Below are 24,739 nucleotides of genomic sequence, written 5' to 3'. Positions count from 1 at the left end.
CTTCTCCCATTCCATTGGTTGCCTTTTAGTTTTGCTGATCGTTTCCTTCAGTGTGCAGAAGCTTTTTATTTTGATGAGGTCCCAATAGTTCATTTTTGCTTTTGTTTCCTTTGCCTCTGTAGACGTGTGGAGTAAGGAGATGCTGCAGCCGAGGTCAAAGAGGTTTTTTGCCTGCTTTCTCCTTGAGGATTGTGATGGCTTCCTGTCTTATATTGAGGTCTTTCATCCATTTTGAGTTTATTTTTGTGAATGGTGTAAGAAAGTGATCCAAGTTCATTCTTCTTCATGTTGCTGTCCAGTTTTCCCAGCACCATTTGCTGAAGAGACTGTCTTTATTCCATTGGATATTCTTTCCTACTTTGTCAAACATTACTTGGCCATACGTTTGTGGGTCCATTTCTGGGTTCTCTATTCTGTTCCATTGATCTGAGTGTCTTTTTTTGTGCCAGCTTTTTTTATTTTAGAGAGAGAGTGTGTGTGAGCAAGGAAGAGAGAGAGAGAGAGAGAGAGAGAGAGAGAGAGAGAGAATCCCAAGCAGGCTCCGTGGTCAGCACAGTGCCTGATGTGGGGCTGGATCCCATGACCCTAGGATGATGACCTGAGCTGAAATCAGGAGTCAGATGCTCAACCGACTGAACCACCCAGGCTCAGTATCTTTTAAAACTCCTTGCTGGCTTTAGACCCTTAGTAAATTCTCAATATGTTTGTGGAATAGAAAAGAATTGGTTGGCAGTATAGTCATAGACATTGAATTACAAAATCCTTAGTCTTCTTCCTTAATTAGCTCCTTGGCAGAAGCTAGTGTCCCCAAACTGGAGGAGCAAATACAGAGAAGAAATGTGAGGGCGGGGGACATATTTTAAGCTGTCAACATGCCTAGAGGTCTAGCAGAGAGGAACCTGCATACACGCGCGCGCGCACACACACACACACACACACAGCCTACCTGTAGGGATGCCATCGCTGGCTATCACTCACTTGCTGGGCCAGTATCAGGTCAAATTAACATTTCATTAGTCCTGAGTCAACAGAAAGGCTTCCACATCATCCCACCTCCCAACTCCTGAGACATCAGCCCTGCACGGAGCCTTGAGACCCAAAGCCACCAGGTTTCTTGCATCTGTCTCTGCTTTGGGAGGGAAGCTAGTATGGTTTTTCTTTGGGAGGACAGAGCCACGACAAACTTACTTTGTACATATGTGGTTTCCTTTAGATTCGGTGCTCTCCTGGGGACCTTACCTGTACAGCGTGGTGAGTAGATGCATCCCCAACCCTGCACCCACCCTGGTCAGCAGCCCAGCTGACCTCTTCTGTCTCTGTCTCCAGGAAGAACAGGCTAGCTGAGTTTGCCTGTGAGGTTGACACTGCTCCTTGGGGGCAAATTTTAAAGAAACATCAGCATAGTTACCCATTTTTTCCAGGTACCAGAAACACAATTTTTTAAAAATCCTCCCAACTTTTAATTTTTTTATTATAAAAAATTTTATATATTTTTAATATATATTTTATTATAATTTGTAATACATTTGTAATAAAATATATCTTTTTATTACAAACATCTTCAAATATGCAGAAAAGTGGAAAGATCACTGTGAACACCCAAGTACCCACCATCTAGACTCTTAACATTTTGCCGTATTTTTTTCATCAATGACTACGTGACTTAAAACAATACACCTTTTTTGTTGTTGTTAATGTTTATTTATTTTTTAGAGAGAGAGAGACAGAGTGTGAGCAGGGGAGGGGCGGAGACAGAGGGAGATGCAGAATCTGAGCCAGGCTCCAAGCTGACAGCAGAGAGCCTGACGTGGGGCTCGAACTCACGGACCATGAGATCATGACCTGAGTTGAAGTCAGATGCTTAACCAACTGAGCCACCCAGGCGCCCCAACAATACACTTTCATATGTAGTCCCTTTTCTCCCTCCCAGTCTGTCAGCCATCCCTAGCTGTACGTGATGCCAGGCTTGTGTCTCTGAGCAACATGGGCCTTTTCGTTCTCGGTTTGCGTTCTAGTCTCTTCTTGATGACCAAGGTCTGGCAGAGGTGTCTCAGGTTGCAGAGCAAGTCCTGGATGCTGTGAATAAGGAGCACTATGTAGAGGCCACCCAGTTGTGGGGGAAAGCGGAAATGCTCATTGAACAGGTAACGGGATACCCTTGGAGGCAGCCCACTTGCCTTGTTCCCATGGAGGAAGGGCTCCTGGTTGGTGTCGTCGGGATTCGGGTCTTATCCCGAGACTCCCCACGAATCTGAAAGTGATCGCATGCTAAGAGATAAGGCTGATGAGTCTGAGCAGTGAAGAGGTCAGAAAGCCACCCAGGCCTGCCAGACCTGCTCGTCCTCGGCTGAGCATATGGACTGTGTAAGAAGCGATGTGTCTTGCCAACATGAACGTCTGGATCCTTGCCAAGCATCGCAGCATCCCAGAAGGGAAGGATGCCGGGCTGAGGACTTGAGTGTGTAGGGCCCTCCGAGGCTCTGTTCTCCCTATAAGCTAACACACGGGCCCTTGTTTTCTCCAGCAACTGAGCTCCCCTCGGACGAGCCGCTCACTACCCCCAGGAGACTCGGCTGACAGCTGGTCTCAGCCCTCGGAGCCGCTGCTCCGATCCAAGCGCATTTACAAAGTTAAAGCTGTCCTTGGATAAGCTGGAGAGCCAGTTGTCTTTCTGTTTTGCAGCCTCGATCATGGGCAAATGAAACAAACAGCCGCATATAATTCTCTGTTTCAGAACACGGATGGGGTGAACTTCTATAACATCTTAACTAAAAGCGCTCCCATGGCTGCGATGGAGTCGAGCCTGGAGTTCACCCAGAGCCACCTAGGTAAGTGGACCTGGAAGTTGCTAGACCCTGTCTGTCTGTCTCTGTACAAGAGGAAATCAATTTATTTATTTTTTTTAGCTTTATTGACATAATTTACATACCGTAAATTGCACCCATGTTAAGTGTATGATTCAGTGGTTTTAGTGCGTCCACCGGGCTGCACTGTCATAACCACCATCCGGTTCTACCACCATCCACTAATCTACGTCTCCACATATGCCTTCCTGGGGCACTTCATATAAAGGGAACCGTGCAGTGGGTGGTCTCTTGCACCTGGGTTCTTTCACTTAGCGTAGTGTCTTGGAACCCAACTTCTGCCCATCAGATTACAACGTCAGTCCCCCTGAAGGCTGGATCGAGTTGTCTTTCAGCTGACCCAGCTTCACTGGATGCCCATACCTGGCATCCTACCTCCGGGAGAGGCCTATAAAGGCTGCAGGAACCCCTCGATTCCACTTCTTAGCCGATTTCCATTGGCCGTGCTGGAGAAACTCAATGGCCCCAAAGTACATAAGATGCAGCAAAGTTAATAAAGCATCTCCACTTTCAACGTGTTTCTGGCCTTCTTCCTCCATCTGGGGTGAATTAAAGCGACACTTTCATTTTCCAGCCGAAAGCCTCCCTCTTAGACACAGCGTCCCAGCAGCTTGGGAAAGACATCGTCTTGGTCTTATTTCCAGTCCTTTGAACTCACCATGTACCAGTTTGTTTCAGTTCATCTTTACCAACGCCACGTGAGACACCTACAACAGGATACCTTAAGTCAGCTCATGAACGGTCCCATCAGGAAGAAGCTCAAAATCATTCCTGAGGATTGCTCCTGGGGAGGTACTTGCGTGACCTAATTAAGTGCCGTTGGTAGGGTTGGGGGGCAATAGAGGTGAATTCAGACGTCTTAATTTGAAGAATGGGTTTTGTTGATGGGTTGACATGTTGAAGCAGAACAGCTTTACTATCCATGTTTTATAGATGAGCCAAAAAATAGACAGTAAATAATGCGCCAAAATTGGTTGAGAATAAGAGGGAAGTGGGGAGATGGGGGAAGAAATGAAATGATGGGTTAGGTGTTGATAACTGATAAACCAGATTGTGGATTGATAAGCCAGATTGTGGGCACCTGAGAATCTTCCCACTGGTTTTACTTTTGTATCAGTTTGAAGTTTCCCGTAATAAACAAAATTGAGATTAAAAAAAAAAAAAAAAAAGCCATGCCCAAAGCCATAGTCGGTTGTGGGTATGACTTCCAGACCAAGGTCTTTGGGGCAGGTTTTGACCACCTCCCTGGCAGGCCTCCCTGGGTCCTGACGCTGGATGTGGTCTGGGGTCTACCACCTTCTATTCTGGGGGCCATCTCTGGGGGAAATATCTGGGGTTCTCAGAGACCAGGACCAGGTAGGAAACTTGGATAAGTTCCCGCTTGGTCCTATAGGGAGGCCGTGAGCGAGCGGGACTCCCAGATTCCTGGAGGAGAAACACTCAAGCTGAAGAGGGTTTCCTTTATGTCTGAGTTACCCCAGGGCTATGTCTTTCTAGCAGCTCCTTGATGGCTGCTGAGCTGCTAAGACTCCACCCTGGCCCTTGCTTCCTCTGGGGACGTGGGCCACCCTCCCAACCTAAAGTTAGAGGATTCATCGTAGCCCTGGTGTTTTCATTTCTGGCTCACCCCTTAGAGTTTTCTAGAAATGAGTGGGCAAGTACATTATTTTTAACATTTATTCATTTTTGAGAGAGAGAGAGAAAGCACGAGTGGGGTAGGGACATGGGGCAGAGAGACAGGGAGACACAGAATCGGAAGCAGGCTCCAGGCTCTGAGCTGTCAGCACAGAGCCCAAGGCAGGGCTCGAACTCACAAACCGTGAGATCACGACCTGAGCCAAAGTCAGATGTGTAACCAGCTGAGCCACCCAGGCACCAAGGGGCGAGTTAATTAGATCGAATAATAAGAATCTGGTGTCAGAGCATGGGGAAGTACAAGCATGGGGAGCCGTTGAGGACTGAGAATAGAGGTGTGAGCCTTCACAGGAGGCCAGCTTAAAGGTCGAGCCTGCAAGAACACCTTTCCAGCTCAGCCCTTTCAGTTTATCTTTGTGATGACAGCGTTTTCCATCCAGCTTCTCCAGCTACAGGGACTCTCACTCCCTGCCCATGTGGCTGGACGGGCAAGGGGATGACATTTTTGCGGACGTTGACTGATAGAAAAAACTCCTTTTTGGTTCCAGCTATATCTGTGTATGGTCTGGAAAGGACAAACTCTCTGGAAGTACCCACACCCAGGGTCTTGAGCTCTGGTTTGCAGTTAAGCCCACATGCTTTGGAGTCAGCCAGGCCTGAGCCCAGCCTGCCACTGACTAGCTGTTTCCACCTGAACATGTCTCTGAGCCTCGTGTTCATGAACTCCTGCGCTAGGTTAAGACTCCTCATCTCCTAGGGCTGATGAAGAGGAAGTGGGTTGTTGTTTGTAAAGTGCTTGCTGAAAGCAGCGACTAGCAAATAAAAATTAGTAGCAGCTGTCGTCATTACTTTTGCATTCGATGTTATGGTGACGACGGTCAGGAATCCGGTCGCACTGTGGTACCGACCACCTGTTCTCTTGCCAGGGGCTGGTCCTCCTTGCAGCCTTACTGAGGGCTCGCTCGGCATTGGTTTAGGTCTGATTTGGCCCCACTTGTTCAGAACTTAGAACTTGGCCCCAGTATTACTCAGCAACGGAGGAAAACTATCACTTGCCCAAAAGCAGAGTTTGTTCCTTGAGAGGACGGCGTTTTCTGAAGCTCCCTGTTTGCTTGGGCATGAAGCCCTCTCTGGGTTTCAGTTCCTCCTGAAAAATGATGTCAGCTGTCAGCACGTGCGCTGGAGTGAACAGAGCACATTTGCCCGACAGGCTTCATTTTAGGTGACTGGCTCACGGCGGGGGTTTCTGGGCCGGCTGGTGAAGCATTTGTGTTTTCAGCCTCTGTTATGTGGAACGCGGTGGTGCCTTGTGGGTGCCGGAGCCCAGGATGCTCCGGACTGAAAGGTGCCTCTTGTTGTGGCAGGTTGCAAGCTGTTCCCTCTTTCTGCTTCCCCACGTGCAGGCCAGTCTGCCAGTGTCTTCCAGAACATGGAGGGGGACTTCATGAAGCCGGTCATCAGCATTGTGGATGAGTTGCTGGAAGCCGGGGTCAATGTGACCGTGTATAACGGACAGCTCGATCTCATCGTGGACACCATGGGTAGGAACACAGTCCGTGGGGCACGTGGAGGCAGTTAGTTCCATGGGTTGAGCTGGAAGGGAGCCAGCCTCGGACGTGTCGGTCTTGAGGCTGGTGATGTAGAAATGCCAGGAGGAAGGCCACTTCCTGTTATGCCCATGTGCCCTGACCTTGACTTCTTTTAAAGAGGACAGAGCTGTGGCCCCTTAGAGAAGCCTGGGCCTGGCAGATTTTTGAGGCCCTTACATATGATGAAAGAAAAGGGATATTCTCCTGGTCATGGGATAAATGCACCGTGGAACCGAGGGAAAACCCCGTCTCCATGCCCCGTCACAGTAGGTGGTAAGCCCTGCAAACTGAATTGAAACTAAACCCTATTGACTGTAAACCCAGGGGAAATGGGTCCTGTGTGTTTCTGGCTGCAGTAAGACCAGGTGAAGTTCTCAGAACCGGCAGGCAAATCGAGGCACGCAGTCTGACAAGTGTGATGCCTTCACAAGGTCGGCAGGATTGAATATTTCTGCCACTTGTACACCAAGGGCACTAAGGACACTCGGGTGAGCCACGTTAGCATCTACTGACCCTCAGACTTCTCAGTCCTCCGGAGAGCCCTGCCACCTGCACAGGTCCCCAGCTTCCTTCCTTCAGAGCATACAGTGATGGGAGAGTCAGAGGCGAACATAGCCGGACCTCAGAGCTTCTAAGTGCCTCCCCGTTGTCTTGGGTATCACTGGGGGTTTGCTAGAAATGCAGTCTCAGGCCTCACCCAGCCCCACTGACTCAGAATCTGCATTGTAACGAATCTCGGGATGAGCCTTATACACATTACAGTTTGGGAAATGTGAAATTATGGACCCTGGATTTTTGTTTCTACCCCACCCAACTGTTGATGCCAGACCCTTCTTTGTCCCTCCCACCAGGTCAGGAGGCCTGGATGCGGAAATTGAAGTGGGCCAAACTGCCCAAATTCAATCAGCTGAAGTGGAAGGCCCTGTACAGCGACCCTCAATCTTCTGAAACGTCTGCTTTTGTCAAGTCCTACAAGAACCTGGCTTTCTACTGGATTCTCAGAGCTGGGCACATGGTGAGAGAGAGTCCGGCAGCCTTTGTTGTGGGCTCTCAGCTGTTCTGAGAACAAAGCCACGGGCAGTTGATTATGCGTGGGTGCACTGCCTGTTTCGGCCTTAGGAGAAGTGCTTTGGGCTTGGGAGTATTTTGAAGTCTCTAGTTAATTTTTGCTATTAGTGCTTCATTCCTTTGAGTCTAGAAATTCTCATTTATTTATGTATTATTATTTTTAAGATTTAAAACATTTTTTAAGTAACCTCTACATCCAAGGTGGGGCTCGAACTCCCAACCCTGAGGTCAAGAGTCGTACGCTCTACCAACGAAGCCAGGCGGGCGAACCTGGAAATTCTCATTTAAAAAAGCAAACCCTCCTGAGAGCGTTAAGCTAGGCTCTCTATCCTTTATTCCTTAGTTTAAATGAATTTAGTGTGACTTTCCTTTTCGTTCGTCCTGGGGGAAGAAGGGAGAAGTTGTCTTTCCCTGACATTTTCAGGGAGCAAAACCCAAAGTTCAGTGCTCTGGAAAGCAGAGTCCCAGTGCGTGGTACAAGGTAGGGGGCAGTGTTTTCGAGCAGCGGTAGCTCCAGAATTTCAGTTTGGAAGAGGCTTTCTGTGCAAAGACGAGGCCGCTTCGCTCCTGCATTTCTGAGCGAACACACTATTTCCCCTTAGGTTGTATGTTGACTGAGTGGCTTTCCGTGGGCCGGGGGAGATTATAAAGGGATAAATCCACTGTATACACACACGTGTGCATGCCTGTGCACGAACAGACACCTATGCAGGTACCAGAGGAGAAGGCGCCCTGTGGGTTATGCTTTGGTTTGGCTACTTAAATACAGGGTTTCTCTTCTTCCCAGGATGGTGGTTTCCTGGAGAAGATTCGTTGGGAGGGATGGTAAGGTGCCCTCTGGCCTGCCCTGCCCACTTGGCTCACTTGTGCTTAGGACACACTCCATAGAGAATGAGCTGGGGGGGCAGTAGTCTGCTTAGAAAGTGGGTCTAGGGGAGCGCCTGGGTGGCTCAGTTGGTTAAGCGTCTGACTCGTGGTTTCGGTTCAGGTCACGATCTCACGGTTCGTGAGATGAGCCTTGCGTCGGGCTCTGCGCTAACAGTTCGGAGCCTGCTTGGGATTCTCTCTCTCCTTCTCTCTCTGTCCCTCCCCCACTCTCTCTATCTCTGTCAAAATAAATAAATAAACTTAAAAAAAAAGCAGGCCTGGGAAACTGGTCTTTAAGCTCGGTTTGTACATGAAGCACATAGTTTGTACGTTAAACATACACAGTATGTTTATTTGGATGGCTGGGGAGGTGATGAGAGAGATTTTGGCAGGGACCTAAGTGCCCCCTCCACGAACCACTCCTCAGGGCTATCAGCTAGGCAGAGAGGAGGTGTAGGAGCAAGGAGAACAGGATGTGCAGGTCCAGAGGAACCTTCAGACCATCGAGGCCACAGGCACTGGGGAGAGATACCGAGTTAGGTATCTCCCTGTCCTGAAAGCAACAGTCGGGCTGTTGAGGGTCCTAAAGCAAAGGAGTGAAAGTACCAGATTTGTCTAAGAAATAACATTCTAGCAGCAAAGGGCCTGGGACAAGACTGGGGCAAAGAGCCGAGCCGATCAAAGATGCTTTTATAGGGGCGCCTGAGTGGCTGTCGGTTAAGCATCCGACTTGGGCTCAGGTCATGATCTCGTGGTCCGTGAGTATGCACCCCATGTCGGGCTCTGTGCTGACAGCTCTGAGCCTGGAGCCTGCTTCGGATTCTGTGTCTCCTTCTCTCTCTGTCCCTCCCCCACTCACGGTCTGTCTGTCTCTCGCTCTCTCAAAAATCTATAAACATTAAGATGTTTTCATAGTGATCCAGAAGGGAGAGAAGTGAGGAATTTGATACAGGAGAATGGTAACTGCCTGTAGAACAGCCAAGTGGGACGCCCATAAGACCACTGAATATATATGCTGTGTTTCTATGACCTGAAGGCCAATTTTTGTTGCGGGAGAGAGAGATTTGGGAGTGGAATATGAAAAATGCCTGGGACAGGGCCCTGGGAGCACCAGGGTGTAAGAGACAGGAGGCGAAAGAAGGACATACAAATTGAGACTTGAGAAGGGGCAGCCGGGAAAGTAGAAGAGAGGCTGGGGACTCGGGTATCCGCCAAGTAGAGGGGCCAGTGGTGCCGCAAGCCGCCACGAACTCAGGTAAAGGAGTGACGTGTGGGCTCCCTCGTATCCATAGTGGTCGTGGCAAGCGATCTCAGTGCAATGGAAAGGACAGAGCAGGTGGATGAGCAGTTTTCCTCCAGAAACCGGAAGGAAGTAGAGCCTGCCCTTTGAAGACACTTGATCTGAAGGGACCATGAACGAGGCCGCAGGACTTGGGGTTAGGACGGCATTTTTGTTAGGGCTTTGAGTATGCTGAGTCCCCTCAATATCAACTAGGAGAAAGCCGGTAGGATGTCTTAGGACACAGAGCTGTGACTGTAGGCCGCATAGGCAGGTGGGAGGGGAAGCAGGAAGGGACGGGCTGCGTGCTGTCAGTGGTGTGTTGGAGTTCAGGCCCGTTTCCTCTGGTTTGTCACCTAGGGAACAAGAGATCAGTTGGGGCAGGCTTAAAATAGTTCTTGGAAACTGTTATTAAGTTCTCCCCAACCACTTCCCCTTTAGTTGATGAAATGTCATTCTGCTATACCCCACTGTGCCTGTGCTTCCTGGGGTCCGGGCTGGGAGAGAGGGTCGGGGACAGTAGTGTGCCACAGAGAATCAGGGAGCCATGGAGTTTCAGAACTCGTGCCATCAACTCGACCCTGATCATTGTGGAGCAGAAACTGAGGCCTCCACCCCTCCCCTTTTTTGATGGTGTGTGGGTAGGAGGTTTATAAAGGAATTACTCGAAAAATCTAAGGGAGAAATGAAAGAAAGTTGAATGTAACAATACAAAAATGGGGTGCCACCCCAAAACAAAGCATCTTGTTTGTTTATTATCTGTTGACAGATTTCCTACTAGCTTCCCTCTTGGCTATTTCATACTCCATTTCCAGTCTGAGATCCTTCCTGCACAGAGCATCCTTTAAAATGTCTAGCACCTTCCCTCTTCCTTGAACAGGCTAGGTGCTGGTAACGTAAGCATGGGTCTTACAAAGAAACCAACCAGGGCGCCTGGGTGGCTCAGTTGGTTAAGCATCCGACTTTGGCTCAGGTCATGATCTCACGGTTCGTGAGTTCGAGCCCCACATCGGGCTCTCTACTGTCAGCGCAGAGTCCACTTTGGATCCTCTGCCTCCCTCTCTCTCCCCCTCCCCCGCTCGTTCTCTCTCCCTCCCTTCCTCTCTCTCTCTCTCTCTCTCAAATAAGTAAAAACATTAAAAAAGGGGGGGGGGAAGGAAACAAAATCAACAGATCAGCCCCAAATGGAGTGGAAGGTTCTTTCCTAAATGCTGACTTCTTTAGATCCCTGTAATCTGACAAGCTTTTGTCCCGTGCAGGGGTCATTTCGCAGACGGGACCCTCCCTTACAGGACGCGCTCAGGTGCAGCTGGCCTCTCAGGCTGCTGTCCCAGAGCTGTACTTCCCATGGGAGCAGGGTCTCAGGACGTCGCCCCTGACCCCAGAACCAGGGACAGAACCAGGAGGGCTAACTCGGACCCTGTTCGGCTCTAGGTTCCTTCTGACCAAGGAGACATGGCTCTGAAGATGATGAGGATGGTGACTCAGCAGGAATAGGATGGACCGGAGGTGAGTTGCTTGGCCTTGGGGCACAGGGGCTGAAGCGAGCACCCTTCAGCTGTAGGAGGCACTGCTCTCCCTTGAACCCACTCGCCTGTGCGCGTGAAGTTTCCTGCCCGCTTCTCCAGAGAACAGAATCGCAGCCTCCGTGGCAACTTGGAAATCAGTTCTGCTTCCGAACAAACCTAAGTTGTTTTCTTCTCTAATGGATTTGTTTTCATCAAAATGAAAGGTTGAAATAAGTTAACATGTTTGTATTACAAAAGTAAATTATGTGGTCTATGGGGGAAAAAAAGAGAAAGACAGGTAAACAACAAAATAAACACCCTTTTACTCCCTTCCCTGGGATAAGTTCGGCTGTCAGTTTAGTGTCTGTCTTTGGAAGTCTTATTTTTGCTATATATGCATGTATATTTTTTACAAGAATGGAATCATTACCGTATGTTGTTTTACTGCCTTGTTCACATATCCGTTTGTCCTAAACACCTCTTCATGTCAGTAAAGTTTCTTCTGTAACATTTTTTTTAATGCTTATTTATTTTTGAAGGAGAGAGAGAGAGAGACAGAGCGTGAGTGGGGGAGGGGCAGAGAGAGAGGGAGACACAGAATCCGAAGCAGGCTCCAGGCTCTGAGCTGTTAGTACAGAGCCTGATGCGGGGCTCGAACTCATGAGCCATGAGATCATGACCCGAGTCGAAGCCAGATGCTCAACTGACTAAGCCATCCAGGCACCCCTTTCTATAACATTTTTAATAGCTGCTGAAGCATTCCGTTTTGTGGATGCACCATCATTTATGTACCAAATGCACAACTGTTTCACGTAAGCAATGTCTCCTTTGTCGCTGCTATAAACAGTGCTCTGGTGATTCATCCTGACAGTTATATTTTTATACACATCCTCATTATTTTCTTGCAATAAATTCCTAAAAGCATAACTGTGAAGTCAAAGAATTGGAGCTTTTCTTTAAAATCAAAATGAGGGGCACCTGGGTGGCTCAGTTGGTTGAGCATTCAACTCTTAATTTTGGCTCGAGTCATGATCTCACCGTTTGTGAGTTCGAGCCCCACGTTGGGCTCTGGGCTGACAGCACAGAGTCTGCTTGGGATTCTGTCTCTGCCCTCCCCTATGCATGCTCACTTTCTCTCTCTCTCTCTCTCTCTCTCATAATAAATAAATAAAACTTACAAACTTCTAAAATTTTTTTTGAAGTTTATTTATCTTGAGAGAGAGAGAGAGAGAGGAGCAGAGAGAAAATCCCAAGCAGGCTCCACACTGACAGCACAGAGCCTGACGTGGGGCTCGAACTCACCAACCGTGAGATCATGACCTGAGCTGAAATCAAGAGTTGGATGCTTAACCTACTGAGCTACCCAGGTGCCTCAAGGTCTTTAATTTTAAAATCCAGGCTTTTAAGTTTTAGTGTGTGGCTCACGATCTGCAGAAGGGATGTGATAGCCTCTATGCTGATCCTGAAAAGAACACTATTGCCTGTGGTTGCAGGGCTGAGATATTGAAAACCAAACCCAAAGTCTTCCTGCAGCACATAAGGAGAGAGTTATCAGCGGGTTATGCCTGCATGACCAGCCCTTTTGGACCTGAGATTAAAACAGGGACACCCCACACTTACCCGTGGTTCACCGGTGGAGGGCAAGCACTCCTGCGTGCCGTGGACAAGGAAGACAGGCTTGTCTGTCAGTTTTGATCCCTCTGGACTCAACCAGTGTATGTTCTCCTGCGGCTTCTGCTGCATATCCTTTGCTGGAAAAAAATTTAGCTATGAGTATAACTAGTCACCGAGTCTTGTGAGTCCTGGCATTGAATTACAACCCAAATTGAATCCCCAACCTCACAGGGAACCTCTGTTTCATTAGTCGTTAGGGGACTAGGGGGCGCCTGGCTGGCTCAGTCAGTAGAGTGCGTGACTCTTGATCCCAAGGTCATGAGTTCAAGCCCCCCGTTGGGCACGGGGCCTGCTTTAAAAAAATGAAATAGAAGCTAGGGTATTAGTTGGGAAGGAATGTGAGTTTGAACATTAGGAAGGGCCATGTAGACAGATTCCAGTGAAGCTAGGGACAGCGAACCTTTTTTGCCACTTGAAGCAACCTTCTATCCCTGCCTGAGGAAGTTAACATTCTCCTGCCCTGAGATCCGGTAACCAATCCCAAGATGCCCAAAGCCCTCTTCTTGCGACATTATATTCTCTCTCAACCCACACCCATGGCTTTATGGAAATTCCCTATGATCAGCTCCCTGGGGAGGAAGTCTCAGGCTTGGTTTATAGATAGCTCCACGTGGTGGGCATGCGTCCCCTGAGAATGGACAGCTGTAGCACGAAAGCCCTTCTCCGGAACAGCCCTGAAACATGGTCAGGGGAAATCCTCCTAGTGGACAGAACTGGGGACACTATACCTGTTTGTTCACTTTGCCTGGAAAGAGAGGTGGTCAGAAGAAAGGGTCTGCACCCAAATCATCATTTGGCTGGGTAGTTGCACTTGGAAGGAACACAACTGAAAAATCAAAAGGTCTGAGGAAGAGGTATGAACATAGACCTCCGAGTGGCAGAATAGGAGGATAACTTGTGTTCCGTGTGAATGCTCACCAAAGCAGAGAGGAAGATTTTAACAATCAGGTGGTTAGGACGACGCATTCCGTAGACATCAGACAGTCTCCTTCCCCAGCAACCTCTGTGAACTCAATACCAATTGAAGTGGCCACTGTGACAGCGATGGAGATTATACATTTGCTACTGGAACATGGACTTGTGCTCACCAAGACTGATCTGGCTATAGCTGCTGCTGAGTGCCTAATCTGCCAACAGAAGGAACTGCACTGAGTCCCTGATACGGCACCATTGCCTGAAGGCGTCAGCCAGCTACCCGGTGTTAAGTTGATTACATTGGACCACTTTCATTATGAAAGAGGCAGCAAGTTGTTCTTATTGGAATTGACACTTGCTCTGGACTTGGATTTGCCTTCCCTGCCTGCAGTGTTTCTGCCAAAACTACCATCTGTGGCCTTACAGCATGTGTCGTCCGCCATCATGCTATTCACAACAAACGAAGCGCAGAAGTGGTTCATGCTCTTGGAATTCACTGATCTGAACCATGTTCCCCATTACCTTAAAGGGACTGCCTTAACACATGGTTGAATGGCTTTTTGAAGATTCAGGTACAGTACCAGCTAGGTGGTGACATCTTGCGGGGCTGGGGCAACGTCCTTCAGTATGCAGTGTATGCTCTAAATTGGCATCCCACGCTTCTCCTGTGCTCTGGATTCAGGAGTCCAGGAATCAAGGGATACAAATGAAAGTAACTCCTCACTATCAGCCCAGTAGTCAAATTTTTGCTTGCCATCCCTGCAACTTTAGCCTCTGCTGGTCTAGAAGTCTTAGTTACAAAGGCAGACACGCTTTCATCAGGAGACACAGCAAAGATTGCATTGAACTGGAGCTTGAAGCTGCCATCTGGCGTCTTTGGGCACTGGATAAACAGGCAAAGTCCAGGCTGGGGTGATTGATCCTGACTATCAAGGGGGAACTGGGTTGCTACTACACAGGATTAAGGAGGGAGAATGCAAGAGATCTTTTGGGGTACCTTGTAGTACACCCATAGCCTCTGGTTAAAGTCAATGGAAAATGGTAATAACCCAATTTAGACTGGTAGTGGCCCAGACCTCGCACAAAGGTTTGGGTCATTCTACCAGTAAAGGAATTATGACCAACTAAGGTGCTCGCCGAAGGCAAAAGAAATATGGAATAAATAGTGAATGATGCTAGTTATTAATACTAGCTGTGACCTCGTGACCTGTTGTAGAACAAAGACTGTAACAGTTATAAGTATTTCTTCCTTATTTTGATGTGAATATATTATAAATATTAACCAAAATCTTGTAATCTCTTCTCTCAACCCTTTATCATCTAATTTAAGATGTGCTCATAATAGATAACTTTATATGTAAGTATCTAAGTTATAAGATGTCAAAAAGGGAGTATGAATGAATCAGCTAGGAAAAGAATGTACGTTATCCAAAGACAAAAAAGGGACTCTGGTGTTGTTCTGGGGGAGAAAGTCAGCGTGGCTTGGGCCGTGTGGGGGATGTTGCGTGGTGTTCCGCAGAAGCGTGATTTTGTTGCTGTCTTTATTTGGAGATTAAGCATAGTTTAAGGCACTGTGTACGGGTGCCAGGTCGAAAATGGATGGACTGTGGGGTCTTTGTAATGTTTCTACTTGCCCAGGCCAAATTATATTTCCCAGAATTACCTCTCCTGTATGTTTCTGATTAGAATGGCCCACAAGACTGGAGATTTTCGTGGAGATTTAGAGGATAGAAATGAGGCAGCAGCCAATGTTAGCTCAAATGTGCTGTCATTTATCTGCCGGCTCAGCTCATGAGCAGCTGGGCTTACAACAGTCTGCCTTCCCTTGGACCCTCCTGGAGCTTCTCTGCCTCTTGGGCCCGATGAGTGTGCTTAGGTCTGTGATGAAGACTGAACTGGCATGAGTTTTGTTCCATGGACGGTCCTCATGGACTCTTGTTCCTCTTATTTTTGAGAGAGAGCGCGAGCAGGGGAGGGGCAGAGAGAGGAGGAAAGGGGATCCGAAGTGGGCTCTGCACCGACAGCAGAGAGCCTGATGGCGGGGCTCAAACTCATGAACCACGAGCTCGTGACCCGAACTGAAGTCAGATGCTTAACCGACTGAGCCACCCAGGCGCCCCAGGTTGCTTGTTGTTCTTTCTCTAGTTACAGAAAGAACTTTATGTCCATTGTCCCTTCCTGACCGCTTGCCCTGTGGACTTCAGTCTCCAGCATCACATTTTGAAGGCACCAGCCTCAGGAAGACTGCCTACCCAGCTCCCACGCTGCACGAGTCGAATCCCTACACACACACACACACGCACACACACACACGCACACGCATGTACACACTTGCACATGCATGCACACACATGTGCGTGCGCACAGTTCCGCTTCTCTGATTGAACCTGACTGATACCATAAATTAGATTCAATTATTTCTTAATGGATTCAAAGTAGCCCCACAACTGGAATCTGAATATTTGATAAAGGCGCTCTGTTCTGTACAACTTAATCAGCTGCAGAACCCTTGGGTCACATCTTTCCTTCATTGTTGGTATCAACTGCTGCTGAGAAATTTGAAGCCACCTTGACTTTGTATTTTTTACCTTTATAAACAGTTAATTTTATACCTGGATGCTGGACACTTGTTTAATCTTACAAAATGGTAATTTCAGATGGTACATTGATGTGTATAGTCTTGAATTAATTTTGCCTGATATTTAGTGAGCTTTTTGGTTCATAGGTTTAGATCACCAGTTGAGCAATGTTTTCCACGGCATATGTGAATATTGTTTCAAACTCTTTTTCCCACTTTTCTGTGCTTCTGTTTTTATTCCAGGGACTTTGTTTTTTCTTTAAAAAAATTTTTTTTATGTTTTATTTTTGAAAGAAAGAGACAGAGTGCAGATGGGGGTGGGGCAGAGAGGGAGGGAGACACAGGATCCAGAGCAGGCTCCAGGCTCTGAGCTGTCCACACGGAGCCACCTAGTCGCCCCATAGGTACTTTTAATCAAGACTGCCATCAGCAGGTGGTAGCCAACGCTACGGCAGTAATCATTTCGCAACTTACAAATGTATTAAATCAATACATTGTACACCTGAAACTCACACAGTCTGTCAGTGATAGCTCAAAAAAAGCTGGGAAAATCAAGGTTGCATCAACATCAGTACTTTGGTTTTCGGTAATATTTGGTCAATTTTTGACTTTTCTGAAGCACTTTTATTTTCTGTAATTCTCTTTCTCCTTATTTCCCCCATTATGCCAGCTGCTGTTCCCCCTTCTTACTGATGTCTTCTCGTCTGCTTCTTCATTTCCTGTTTCGTGGATTTGTGTCTGCTCTAATGTCCTTGAGAGGGAGCAATGCGCAAACCTCTTCTAGTACAAACCTTCCAAAGAATGTTCCTGATTGCTTCCCGGCCTTTTGGCTGAGATCAAGTGTAGTATCTGTTCTAATCAGTTTAATATCTTATGCACGTCCTGTATCCAAAGAAGGTTCCTCATCTGTCTTTTGTATCTCATGTTAATTTCCTCCATTTTAGTTGATGTTCGGTTTTTCATGTTTGTGTGTTTGCTTTTTGTTTATGTGTACATATCTCTGAATGAGGATAGTTATGGGAATCCTCCAATTTCTGATCCAGTTCATCTGGTTATTTTTTAGATTGTTCACTTAGTTCTTGTTCCAGAATATTTGGTGTTGTGGATGCACATGGTCTATTTAGTCTTCCAGTTGCCTGAGGGAGGTGGAGCTGGGATGTTAGGCAGTAATTATTGGGAACATCTTCCCTGTGGCCAACTAATGGCAGAAAGCACTCGGATTTTGTTGTGTTTCCTGCTTTAGGACAGACCAACCATTTTGCTAAGAAGTTAAGAGAGAGCTAGGGACTTATTTGATGGGCATTTTAGTTATCTATTGCTACATAATAAATTATCCAGAAACTCTGTGACTTAGGACATTCATTATCTGATAGTTTGTGGGGGTCAAGAACCTGGGCATGGCTTACTGAGTCCTCTACGTGAGGGCCCCTCACTAGACTGCCATGAAGGTGTTGGCTAGGGCTGCAATGGGTGGTCTCGGGGCTCCAGTGGGGAAGGACCAGCTTCCAAGCTCATTCATGAGGTTGTCGGTGAGATTCAGTTCCTCACAGGACTGAGGGCGTCCCGCAGCTACTTGCCATGTGAACCTCTCCACAGAGCAGATCACCTTGTGGCAGCCTGCGTCATCAGAGCAAGCAAGAGAAAAGTCAGAGTTCAGGCAAGATCAAGGTCACCGTCTTATAACTAATTTCAGAAGTGCTGTCTTATCTCCTTGACCTATTCTGTTCTTTAGGAGCAAGTCAATAACCCAGCCCACACTCAAACAGAGGAGATTATGCAAGGGCGTGAATGCCAGGAGGTGGACCATCATTGGAACCATTTAGAAGCCAGCTACCATGGTGGTAGCTGTCTTTCCTCACTTCACATCTCTTCTCATCAGGGGCAGGGTGTGTGGAGAAGGCATGGTGACGTGTGGCCTTTTGGGCTCTCCTCACTCCCCACACATGGGGGAAGAATAGGCTCACTAGGGTGTTTCACATCTCTCCCGGCACCTGCCCGACTTGTAGTCCTTCTTACAAGTGCGAGGAGTGTTAGTGCGACCCTGAAGAATTGCATCCACCCACTTTGCACCATGTTTCATTCCTGCCTTGAAAGGGGGAGCTTAGGTGCCTGGGTGGCTCAGTCGGTTAAGCGTCTGACTTCGGCTCAGGTCATGATCTCACAGCTCGTGAGTTCGAGCCCCGCGTTGGGCTCTATGCTGACAGCTCAGGGCCTGGAGCCTGCTCTTCAGATTCTGTGTCTCCCTCTCTCCTGCCCCTCCTCTGATCCCACTCTGTCTCTCTCTCTCTCTCTTTCTCTCTCTCTCTCTCAAAAATAAATAAACATTTAAAAAAAATTAAAAAATTTAAAAAAAGAAAGAAAAGGCGAGCTTGTCTCAAACCTGCTCATCCTCTGGCAATTTGGTCCAGATTTGCAACATATCACATTCACCACATATCATAGTCGTTGAGCGTTTATTATATACAAGATGCTTTGTATGGATTTTTACATCTTAATCCCCCAGGCTTCTGGAGTACAGTAATTGTTGCCATTTTAAAGAACAGAAGTGGAAGGCTTGGCGAGATCGCATAACTTGGCCACGGCCCCACAGCTATGAGCGGCAAATCCGGGGTGTTAAGGGTGTAACCAGCATATAAAGTTTCAGAGACTGTCAAGCAAACTCATTGGGGTTTGGTTTCACAGAGAGGGTGCTTTAAGTTCATCCAAATTCATTTTGCGTACTTGATTCATTAGTGATTACAATGTTGGATTCAGATTCCACCCTTTCCTGCCAAGCACTGTCCTAGGCAGTTTTCCCCTTTCTGTTCTCCTGAGATAAAGATTTAATTATGTCCAGTTTACAGATGAAGAAACTGAGACCCAGAGGTCACACAGCCCACGAGGGGCAGAGTCAGGAAACCAACTCCTTGTACTTCCCGCAATCGTTTTCTCCTTGTTTGGCTCTTTTGTCCATTTAATGCCTTTTCTCACTTTGGGCTCATCACTCAAACATGATCCTCTGATGGCTTTCCCACAGTCTTATGTTCAAATCCACAGGCCTTTTTTAAGTGTATTTATTTTGAAAGAGAGAGAATGTGTGTGACATGTGCACACAAGCAGGGAGGGACAGAGAGAGAGAGAGAGAGAGAGAAATTCCGAGCAGGCTCCACACTGACAGCACAGAGCCTGACTCGGGGTTCGAGCCCATGAACCGTGAGATCATGACCTGAGCCAAAAATCGAGAGTTGGACACAACCAATGGAGCCACCCAGGTGCCCTTCTTGGGCTTTATTATTTAAGTTTTTCCTTTTCTTTTCTTCATCGAGATGTAATTGAAACCTAACATCGTGTACGTTTCAGGTGTATAGCATGCTGCTTTGCTACATTTATCTATTGCGCTATGCCTATCGGCACAATGTTAGCTAACACCCGCATCACATAATTATAATTTGTGGGTGTGTGGTGAAAACAGTTAAGATCTAGTTTCTTAGCAACTTTGAACTTTTTAATACGGTTGATTATCATCAGCGTGCAGTGCATTAGATCCCCCAAACCTGTTTACCCCACTCTTATGTTTTAACTTCACCAATAGAGTGAACCAAGGAAATGCTAGGCCCCCACCCTCAACCCCAAAAAGGCAGGACCCCAGGTCTGCAGAGCTCCGTCTTTATCCCTGACCTCGGTGTGGCTCTCAGGCTGCTGTGAACCCTCCAGGGCTTGTGACTAAGAAGCCTTGTTTTGTTAAAGTTCCCTGATGGTGTTGTGAGGGGAATCTTGCAGTCCGGCAGCAAGGTTGGCCCCAGTGCTGGGAGAGGAGGCTCATGGCAGTAGGAGGGGCCCAGGTGAGCACCCCAAGGCCTTCCTCGCTGGTAGCATCAGCAGGCTGAGACCCACACAAAAACAGATACCCATCAAATGACTCACCCTTCCTCACTGGGGGGATGAAGGGAGGGCAAGAGGCCAAGAGTCTTAAGGGAAGACTGAAAACCAAAAACAGGGAAGAGACATTTCTCCTCTCCACCCCAACATCCAACACTGGGCTGGTCCTGTGCCCTTCTTGCCAGAATAGCTCGCCCCCCCCCCCCCAACCTGGCTAATTCTTTACTTACCTTTCAGGTCTCAGCATAAACAGGACACCCTCCCAGAACCTTCTGTGATCCCCCAGACTAAGTTAGGAGCCCCCTCCCTCGCTCTCCTAGCACTCTGCCCGTCCTCTTGTGATTATGTCCTTGTGTCCCTGGCATGGAGCAGGCCTGTAGCACTCTGCATGTCCTGCTGACTGGCCTTCCAGGCGGGGAACAGAGGAAGAGTACGATGGACCCCCTCTGGACTGTGGGGTGTCCTGAGCTGCATTCTTGGCCGACTGGAGCTTGTTCTATTACAGCTTTCTACCTGCCTCATTTGCTTTGGCTGGAATTTCAACATTCAGTGGTGACACCCACTTTTTGCCTCATCTGTTCATGAAAATTTGCCACCTTTCCTCCTTTCACAAAGTCGGTCTCCTTATTTGTGCCGCTGCCTTTCCAACTCTGTGGGCAGATGAGGTTCGCTGCGGCAGAGTCCTTGAGAACAGTATCTTCAAGGACAGCAAGAAGGAGGGCATTTCTCACAAGGCACTGTGCTGTCACCTTAGGGCTCACTGTTGCAAGGCTGGACGTCATGGACGTTGTATCTATGCAGTGGTGTAGATAATCAAGCTTGTTGTAGGTTGAGTGTGCCGGAACTAAGAGCCTTTTCTATCTTAAAATGGGTTTGTCTTATATCTTAGAGCACTTAACCTACCTGGATGGGTCCTCTCTGACTTCACCTTCACGTCCCATTTTATTTACGAGGAAATCAGTTTAAAAAGAGTAAGTATGAGGGGTGCCTGGGTGGCTCAGTCAGTTAAGCATCTGACTTCAGCTCAGGTCATGATCTCACGGTTCAAGGGTTCAAGCCCTGCATCGGGCTCTGTGCTGACAGCTCAGAGCCTGGAGCCTGCTTCGGATTCTGTGTCTCCTTCTCTCTCTGCCCCTCCCCTGTCTCTCAAAAATGAATAAATGTTAAAAAAAATTTTTTTAAGAAAAGTTAAGTATGAGCTCTTCCAATTTTGATCCCTATGGAAATTTAATTTTGATATGTTTTTAAACACGATGTGTTTATATTTTATGCCCTACCCTTTTTTCATTTAATAGTATTGCACAGAAGGCTTTCCAGGTACTGGGGCTTCCAGACTGGTGAACAGACAAAGGTGCTGGGAGGGTGACAGACTCAGAGAAGACATGAAAACTCCATTCCCCTCCTCCCACACCCTTCCATTTGGCTGTGGAGTTATATCCTTTACAATAAACCAGTAATAGTAAATAGAACAACCACAACCATTCTCCAGTTTTTGTGTGATTTTTATAGTTCCCATTTTCTTGGCTCCTAGTAATCCACGAAATTGATTTATAATGGTCTGTGTCATTCATCCATTGTTAGCTTCTCTTTACATTTACTGCCACAAGCATTCTTTTTTTTTTTTAATTTTTTTTTTTAACGTTTATTTATTTTTGAGACAGAGGCAGAGCATGAACGGGGGAGGGTCAGAGAGAGGGAGACACAGAATCTGAAACAGGCTCCAGGCTCTGAACTGTCAGCACAGAGCCCGACGCGGGGCTCGAACTCACGGACCGCGAGATCATGACCTGAGCCGAAGTCGGCCGCTTAACCGACTGAGCCACCCAGGCGCCCCGCCACAAGCATTCTTTACGGCAAGCTAATATTTTGAAATGTTAATCCCTGTGATTTTCTTCTCTGTCTTACTGAGTGTACGATCCCTCACCGAATCATCCACGGAGATCTAAAATGCCTGGAGAGGAGCACCTGAGTGGCTCAATCAATTAAGCGTCTGACTCTTGATCTTGGCTCAGGTCATGATGTCAAGGTTTGTGGGATCGAGCCCCACGTTGGGATTCTCTCTCCCTCACTCTCTGCCCCTCCCTCACCTGCTTGCTCTCTCTCTCTCTCTCTCTCTCTCAAAATAAATAAACTTAAAAAAAAATACAATGCCTGGAGGAGGATCAGAGCCATTAAAACTGAATGCAAATAGGGCACCTGGCTGACTCAATCGGTAGAGCATGCAAGGCTTCATCTCAGGGTCTTGAGTTTGAGCCCCATGTTGGCTAGAGAGGTTACTTTAAAAAAAAGAAAAAGATAAAAAAGAAACATTGAGAAGCAATAGCTTTTGATTTGCAAGAGAAAAGAAAGGGTATTTGAGAATCAAAAAGATCCTGCAAGGAAAGGGCAGAGAACTTAAACGCCTTAATAACAGATGGTGTCAACGTTCAAAAAAGCGGAACCCTAATTAGAGGATAGACCTAGGATGGTAACTGAGGATAGTAATGTCATGGCAATAGGGAACTGAATTCAAATTCGGTTTGTGTAGAGGTCTGAAATAGAATTATAAATCTGGGATCGCTGGTGTATAAATGGCTTGTATAAATTTATACAATTTGTCCAATATCGATTCTCTTCTTGTCGTCTAATTGAGACACAATGGATGTAACAGTGTGTAAGTTTAAGTTTATGCAACATGTTGGCTTGCTACATTTATACATTGCAATATGATGACTGTAGTAGCATTAGCTAACACCTCTATCACGTCACAAAGTTCTTTCTTTCTTGTGGTTAGAGCAATTAAGATCTAGTCGCTTAGCAACTTTGAAGCTTGTAATTCAGTATTGCTGACTGTAATCACTATGCTGTGCGTTGAATCTCCAGAACTTACTTATTTACTAGTGGTGCCCCTGGTAACTACCATTCAACTCTCCGTTTTGATGAGTTCAGCTTTTTAAAATTCCACATACAAGCGGTATCATACGGTATTTCTCTTTCTCTGTCTGACTTACCTCACTTACCGTGATTGTCCTCAAAGTCCATCCGTGTTGTTGCAAATGGCTGGATTTCCTTCTTTCTCGTGGCTGAATGATATTCCATTGTAGACATATATAAATTCTCTTCATTCTATCAGAGTCTTAAATTGGTTCAGAGTGCAATGGGCCTAGTTAAAGATACCTTCCCTGACTTTCTGGCTGCTAGGATTGGCCAGCCCTGCCCGATGACAGGTAAGCAGAAGTAGGTGGATAGACTTCCGGGAAACTATACAAAGGGATAGATGAGATTCGGGTGCACGTTGGTCTTCCCCCATCTGCATGTAATGTAAACTTGCCAGAGGCAGAGCGTCCATCTTGTTATAGAAGGCAAAGAGAGCATGCACATGCAAGCTACCTGTGAGGATGGTAAAGGACAGAAGAGGGTCCCTGGAACAACGATGGCACGGGAGAGCTGCCTGCCAGTCCTAGATCACGTACTTTCAGTCTTACTAGAAAAAGAAGCCCCCATTTGGTTAAACTAGTATAGTCCCTTTTTCTGTTACACGGACTCCAGTGTCACCCTGATGTTGATGGCAGCTGAGCCCAAGAGCCTTCATGAAGTTGCCGGGGAGAGTCTAGACTGTGAGGCGAGAGGGGTCCTGGGAAGAATCCCGAGGGAACTTGTAACACTCAACAGCCAGGCAGAGGAGGCCGACTTGCAGGAGAAGTTGGAGAAGTAGAAACCTGAAACCAGCGTTTGGGGAGCAGTGCTCAGAACCTAAGTGTTGGCAAGACCAAGAAGCAGAAAGGTTAAAGGAACCGTCTCGTAGCCAGATTACCTGAATTCAGCCCGGGCTCAGGTCACTGCTATCCAGGTGGCCTGTGCCTCAACCTCCTTATTGGTAAAATGGGGATAATAGTAAGGTTATTGGGGCACCTGGCCGCCTCAGTCAGTGGAGGATGCGACTCTTGATCTTGGAGTTGTGAGTTTGAGCCCCGTGGTTGGTGCAGAGATTACTTAAAAAAAATAAAATCTTTAAAAATAACAATAATCAGGTTAATCATTCTGCAGAAGCAGGAAGGTGTTTTTGTTTGCTTTTTTTTTTTTTTTTTGTAAAGGCCAACCCTTGGGAAACCTGCAAATGGTGTTATCCTCCGTGGAATTATCAGACATTAGTCATCAGACAGGCCTAATGAAAGACAGTTTCCTCTAGGGTGTTGCAGAGGGTCTCTCCTCTGAGTCTGGCTGGCTCATCCTGTAGTTAGTGCACTGACAAAAAGTTTTCCATTCAAATAAGCATTTAGAAGCATTTGTTGAACCCCTTCCATGTGCATGGACTGTGTCGGACGATGGTGGGATTCAAAGATGAATACAGTATGGTGGGTGCGCATGTGCGTGGGTGGGGAGACCTCTCTGGGGCACCAACAGCAGCTGCTACCTTTTTTCTGCTGGGCTTGAACCAGGACGGATGTGACCCTGAAGAGGCATCTCAGGAAACCTGAAGACGAAGCTAACTTGGCACAAGGCAGAGCCAAGAGGTGGAGAGAAATGCAGTCACAAGGCAATGACGTATTGGAGCCCTGAATCAAATAACACCCGAAGGGAGAAGTATTCTCCAACTTTTCATTTATGGAATCCAATGAATTGCTTAAACCATTTGAGTTAGCTTTCCCTTCACTTGCAAGTGAAGCAGCTCTAAACGCTGCAAGTGATGTCTAATTAATATTTGCCTCCTGCCTTAAAATTCACTGCTTTATTCACAGTTGTGAATGCTTAATTAAGCGAACTGTTGACATTGCATAGCTAGCTGGGTTCAGAAACTGGGGCGAATCTTGCATACCATTTTTGTTTTTGTTTTTGTTTTTTTTACAAAACTATGTTATGGAAAATTTCAAATAAATACAGAAGCAGAGACAATAGTATAATGAACCACCATGTCCCCATCGCTC

At 47.1% G+C, this 24,739-nt stretch overlaps 1 protein-coding gene and 1 pseudogene across 1 annotated transcript in view; both read left to right on the top strand.

Annotated features, from left to right (window-relative positions):
* The window catches only part of SCPEP1 (serine carboxypeptidase 1), a 32,211-nt gene extending 20,891 nt beyond the window's left edge, over nucleotides 1-11,320 (top strand). The window contains exons 7-13 of the mRNA XM_047832926.1: nucleotides 1,214-1,251; nucleotides 2,016-2,144; nucleotides 2,735-2,828; nucleotides 3,543-3,656; nucleotides 5,903-6,040; nucleotides 6,940-7,103; nucleotides 10,737-11,320. Of these exons, the coding sequence (XP_047688882.1) occupies nucleotides 1,214-1,251; nucleotides 2,016-2,144; nucleotides 2,735-2,828; nucleotides 3,543-3,656; nucleotides 5,903-6,040; nucleotides 6,940-7,103; nucleotides 10,737-10,799 (740 nt within the window). The 3' untranslated portion in view covers nucleotides 10,800-11,320. The remainder of the gene's footprint in view (nucleotides 1-1,213; nucleotides 1,252-2,015; nucleotides 2,145-2,734; nucleotides 2,829-3,542; nucleotides 3,657-5,902; nucleotides 6,041-6,939; nucleotides 7,104-10,736) is intronic.
* Nucleotides 11,321-16,787: 5,467 nt separating this feature from the next.
* Nucleotides 16,788-16,918, top strand: LOC125152276 (uncharacterized; annotated as a pseudogene).
* The last annotated feature ends 7,821 nt before the right edge of the window (nucleotides 16,919-24,739 follow it).

The sequence above is a fragment of the Prionailurus viverrinus genome, chromosome E1 (assembly GCF_022837055.1).
Source record: "Prionailurus viverrinus isolate Anna chromosome E1, UM_Priviv_1.0, whole genome shotgun sequence".
Lineage (NCBI taxonomy): Eukaryota > Metazoa > Chordata > Mammalia > Carnivora > Felidae > Prionailurus > Prionailurus viverrinus.
The sequence above is the reverse complement of the archived record's forward strand: the minus strand, read 5'-3'. Positions and strand labels throughout refer to the sequence as shown.